General features: G+C 50.5%; 1 protein-coding gene across 1 annotated transcript in view; it reads left to right on the top strand.

The window, feature by feature from the left end:
* Positions 1–621: 621 nt before the first annotated feature.
* Positions 622–4,504, top strand: part of LOC136937938 (transducin-like enhancer protein 1) — a gene marked incomplete in the record, with an annotated part of 15,130 nt that continues 11,247 nt past the window's right edge. The window contains 4 exon segments of the mRNA XM_067231099.1: positions 622–1,327; positions 1,727–1,824; positions 2,599–2,663; positions 2,953–2,997. Coding sequence (XP_067087200.1) covers positions 2,643–2,663; positions 2,953–2,997 — 66 coding nt within the window.

Genomic DNA, 4,504 nt, shown 5'->3' with positions numbered 1-4,504 from the left:
CTCAGGGCTCGCCCTAAGCATGGCCGTGCACACACACACACGCCTTGTCTACGACAGTACTTCACTCGTACCACGGTGCAGTGATAAACTACACAGACCACAGCAGTCCCACTGGTATGCTTGTTGTGGTAGTCATTAGTCTAATCATGCATTGTTGTTTGCATAATAAATTAAATAAAATCAGACAAAGAGTTGGAAAGTTGGTTTTACATGGCCCCCTTGAAAGGACGGTTCAGTGCACCATTCTGTGTGTGTGTGAATGTGTGTGTGTCTGTTTGTGTATGTATGTACGTGTGTGTCTTTAAGGCTCCACAACGAAACCACGTTACTTTGATTGACAGCTTAGATCTGTCACTCTACAGCACACTAGCCGCCTTGTGTTCGACAGCGAGCTAAGCGCCTCCAACGCTTGGATTGGCTGCCGCCTGCGTGGCTCAATTTGATCGACATGGTTGAGGTCGTCAAAAGGAAATCCATTGGTTGATTCCATATCTTTCATCATTATCCCACGTGGAAAGGCAATTTCTATTGGCTGATGCACGTTTTCTGGGGCGGGTCTCCTTTTGGTTAGCTGGGAGAGTGTGAAACCGCGTGAGAAAGTTGCCATAGAGGTAGAGCGAGGCTTGACGCTGCTTTTGCGCTGAAGAGGCGGTTGTTATTATCAAGACTAACTCGATTTTTCCATTGACAAACATCTTTAATGGTCTGCTCTCTTTATCCCCGTTTTGACTTCGAATCAGCATTTCGTCGGATACTACGCAAAATAGTAATTTCCTCAAGCTACGGCGGCAGTTAAGGGGGAACTCTTCATCGCAATTAACATCTGTGGATTTGTTCCTGTTTCTAAGCCGACCGCGTTGTGGTGGAGTGGCAACTTCTTCAACTGGAGTTTATAGCGCTCTATTCGGGATTTAGCTACGTGGATCGTACCGTCCCCGTCCTGTAGCATATTCCCGAGGAAAGCTTTAGAGGGATTCTCTTTTTCACCTGTTTTTGGTTTTCCTCGTCTAATTATCTGCTTCCCGTGTTTTTTTCTGGTTGATTTACGGTTGTATGCTGGCTCCAGCGCAGAGACGGGAACTGAGATTGTATCGCGCCATCAGTCGATTAGAGATCTCAGAAGGGCGAGGGACGTTGTGTGGCATTAACGGCCGTTGAACTGAGAACGAGCGAGGATGGATGGGTTTATCATCGTCTAGAGCAGCCCCTGGCCGGTCACTTGGCTATTTTATTCCCAGATAGATCAGTCAGGAAGCGGGCATCGACGGAGCAAGAGAGGACGATGTTTCCCCAGGGTCGGCACCCGGTAAGCTTGGTCATGAGAAACGTAGGTTGAATATACCCTCTTATTTGTTATTATCGAACCGTCTGCCCATCGGTCACTTTGGGCCACGCTCCCTGCTGTTCCTACGGGATGGCGGGTCGCCAGGGCGTCGGGGGAAGGTCCTTTGTTTGTCTTGGGCTTACAGCCCTGTCATACAGCCTGTGGTGCTCTTGTAATGAGTTTATCATGATGCACTCAGTTTAATTGAGTAGCCTAAGCATAGCGCAGAACTTACTTGGCAGCAGAGCGTCCAGCATGTTCTGTCGTTAGGCAACGACTTGATCTAATTCAGCGCTAATCACTTTCTTGAAAACCATAGTTTGTTAGGAGTTGAACGCGACAGGGCCGAAGAGCAGGTTTTGAGTGTTTTTTCCTGTCGTGTCGGGGATTTTGTGTTGACAGACGCCTCAGGTCCCCGGACAGCCGTTTAAATTTACCATCCCAGAGTCACTGGATCGCATCAAAGAGGAGTTCCAGTTCCTCCAGGCCCAGTACCACAGGTGAATACACCTCCCTCTCTTGTTTCCCCTCTCTCCCTTCCTCATACATTCTCTCTTACACACACACACACACACACACACACACACACCACACACACACACACACACACACACACACACACACACACACACACACACACACTGGAAGCCAGGCTGTCACCTTGTGAGTGACTGCGGTGGGTCTGGGCACTGGTGGTGTTTGAACTGAAGGGTGGCTTGTGGGTTCAGATTTCATAAATCACTCTTTGTTTTCCTGTGTGTGTCTGACAGAGAAAGAAAGAGAGTGTGTGTGTGTGTGTTGGGGCGGGGAGGGGGGGGGGGGTGAGAGGTACACATAATGACAACATGATGACAGCAGACACACACGCCACAATTCAGACCGTAAGCAAACATATGTGCTTTACATGCGCGCGAGTTCCCCCAAGAGCTTGTTGATGTTCCAGCAGGCCAGACTTGTGACAAGTGAACCGTTTAGTTGTGGGTTAGGGGGAGTCAGGCGGAAACCTAGCTGAGTCTTAGGGGGGCGGAGGTGGGGGGGGGGGAGTGGGGCGCGGGGGGGACATAACAAAACATCTTTGGGTCCTGTCATTGGACAGAATATCTCCTGTTCTTCCTCTTTTGTTGCGTAACGCTCACTGGAGCTTACAGCTGGACCAGGATGGATGAAGCAGCCTGCTAATGTGTGGTGTGTGTGTGTGGTGTGTGTGTGTGTGTGTGTGTGTGTGTGTGTGTGTGTGTGGTGTGTGTGTGTGTGTGTGTGTGTTTCCTCTGCAGTCTGAAGCTGGAATGTGAGAAGCTGGGCCAGTGAGAAGACTGAGATGCACAGACATTATGTCATGGTGAGTATCTTCATCATCATCATCCTTTCTCTACCATCTCAACCATCTCAGCCACACACAGCTGACTGGCAGAACCACAGCCCTCCTCGTCTGAAACCAAAGCAAATATGACACACACACACACACACACACAGACACGCACAGACACACACACACAGAGACACACACACACACACCCCAGTCTGTTGAGACAGCTTTGGGCAGTGGGCATGGTTCTGGTAGCAGTGCGTGTGTTGTGTATGTCAAATAATATGTCAAATAATAATATGTGGAACATTTTCCTTCACAGTACTATGAGATGTCATACGGACTGAACATAGAAATGCACAAACAGGTATGTCTCTGTAGGTACAGTTGTGTTTTTGTCAAAATGGTGTGTGTGTTAGAGAGGGGTCACCAGTGATTGATGGTTCTCTCTCTCTCTCCATCTCCCTGGTTAGACCTGACCGTACGAGCCCAGAGGCAGGATGAATTACTCTGTTGATTGATTGGTGCTGTCTGGGGGACTAGCCTGTTTTATTGCATTAGGGGAGGCAGAGCAGGGGAGGGCAGATGAATCGATCACAGAGCCCTTTATCGAGGAAATGCAGAGGATGAGACAGAACTGCACAAACACACACAAACACACACTCGTACACACAAACACACACTCGTACACACTCACACACTTCCCTTAGGAGCAGGACGGTGCCTGCCAGCGTTTACCAGTAATTACTGCAGGTATCGATTGGTCAGAATAGAGGAAATTGGAGGTGATTGGCCGGGCTGGTTTACTAAGGATTATAGGAGTCTGTCTCTCCACCTCTTCTCCTGCTCTTCCTTCAACTCTCTCTCTCGCTCTCTCTCTCTCTCGCGCTCTCTCTCTCTATCTCTCTCTCTCTATCTATCCCCACCCCCTCTCTCTCCCCCCCCTATCTCTCTCTCACTCTCTCTCCCCACCCCCCCTCTCTCTCTCCCCCCTATCTCTCCCCCCACCCCCCCTCTCTCTCCCCCCCCTATCTCTCCCCCCTCTCTCTCTTTCTCCCCCCTATCTCCCCCCCCCCTCTTTCTCTCTCCCCCCTATCTCTCCCCCCTCTCTCTTTCTCCCCCCTATCTCTCTCTTTCTCTGTGTGTCTCTCTCTTCCTTCCTCTTGGTGTTGGGGAGCAGTGTGCTACTTCATGGTCCCTTGGAGGGCTCAGTCTGATGTGTGTGTGTGTGTGTGTTTATGGTCGTCTGTGTGTGTGTCCGTTTGGGTGTGTTTGTGATTGTGTGTCTATGATTGTGTGTCGGGGGAAGTTTCCAGTTTCCCATCATTAACCCCTCAGTGCTCAGAAACCTGGCAAGACCTGTGAGAAGAGGTCATAGACTGTGACCTATGACCCGGTCACCCCCAACTCATAGTAGGCCTGAAAGATGTATTGCAGCCTCCCGTGTGTGTGCACACCCGTGTGTGTGTGTGTACACAGAGTAACGCAAGGTGACTAGAGCAGTCTTACTAGGTTCCAGTGACCCAGTAAGAAGGGTCAGATCCCCTGACCGGCCACGCAGCTGTCCACAGGTCCCAGCTCGGCCCTATTCTGAGCTAAGCTGCGGTCCTTTTAGCTCCCTGCAGGTGTATTCTGGGTAAAGTAGTTCGCAAGTTAGCTGCAAGCGGTGTAGTTGAGGTGAGGTGAGGGCTGAGCAAGGCCAGGTGAGGGGGGGTCAGGTGGCTGGAGCGGTGAGGGAATCGGGCTAGTAATCCAAAGGTTGCCAGTTCGATTCCTGGTCATGCCAACTGACGTTGTGTCCTTGGGCAAGGCACTTCACCCTAGTTGCTTCGGGGGGAATGTCCCTGTACTTACTGTAAGTCGCTCTGGATAAG

The sequence above is a fragment of the Osmerus mordax genome, chromosome 28 (genome assembly GCF_038355195.1).
Source record: "Osmerus mordax isolate fOsmMor3 chromosome 28, fOsmMor3.pri, whole genome shotgun sequence".
Classification (NCBI taxonomy): domain Eukaryota; kingdom Metazoa; phylum Chordata; class Actinopteri; order Osmeriformes; family Osmeridae; genus Osmerus; species Osmerus mordax.
This window is presented reverse-complemented; position numbering and strand designations above follow the sequence as displayed.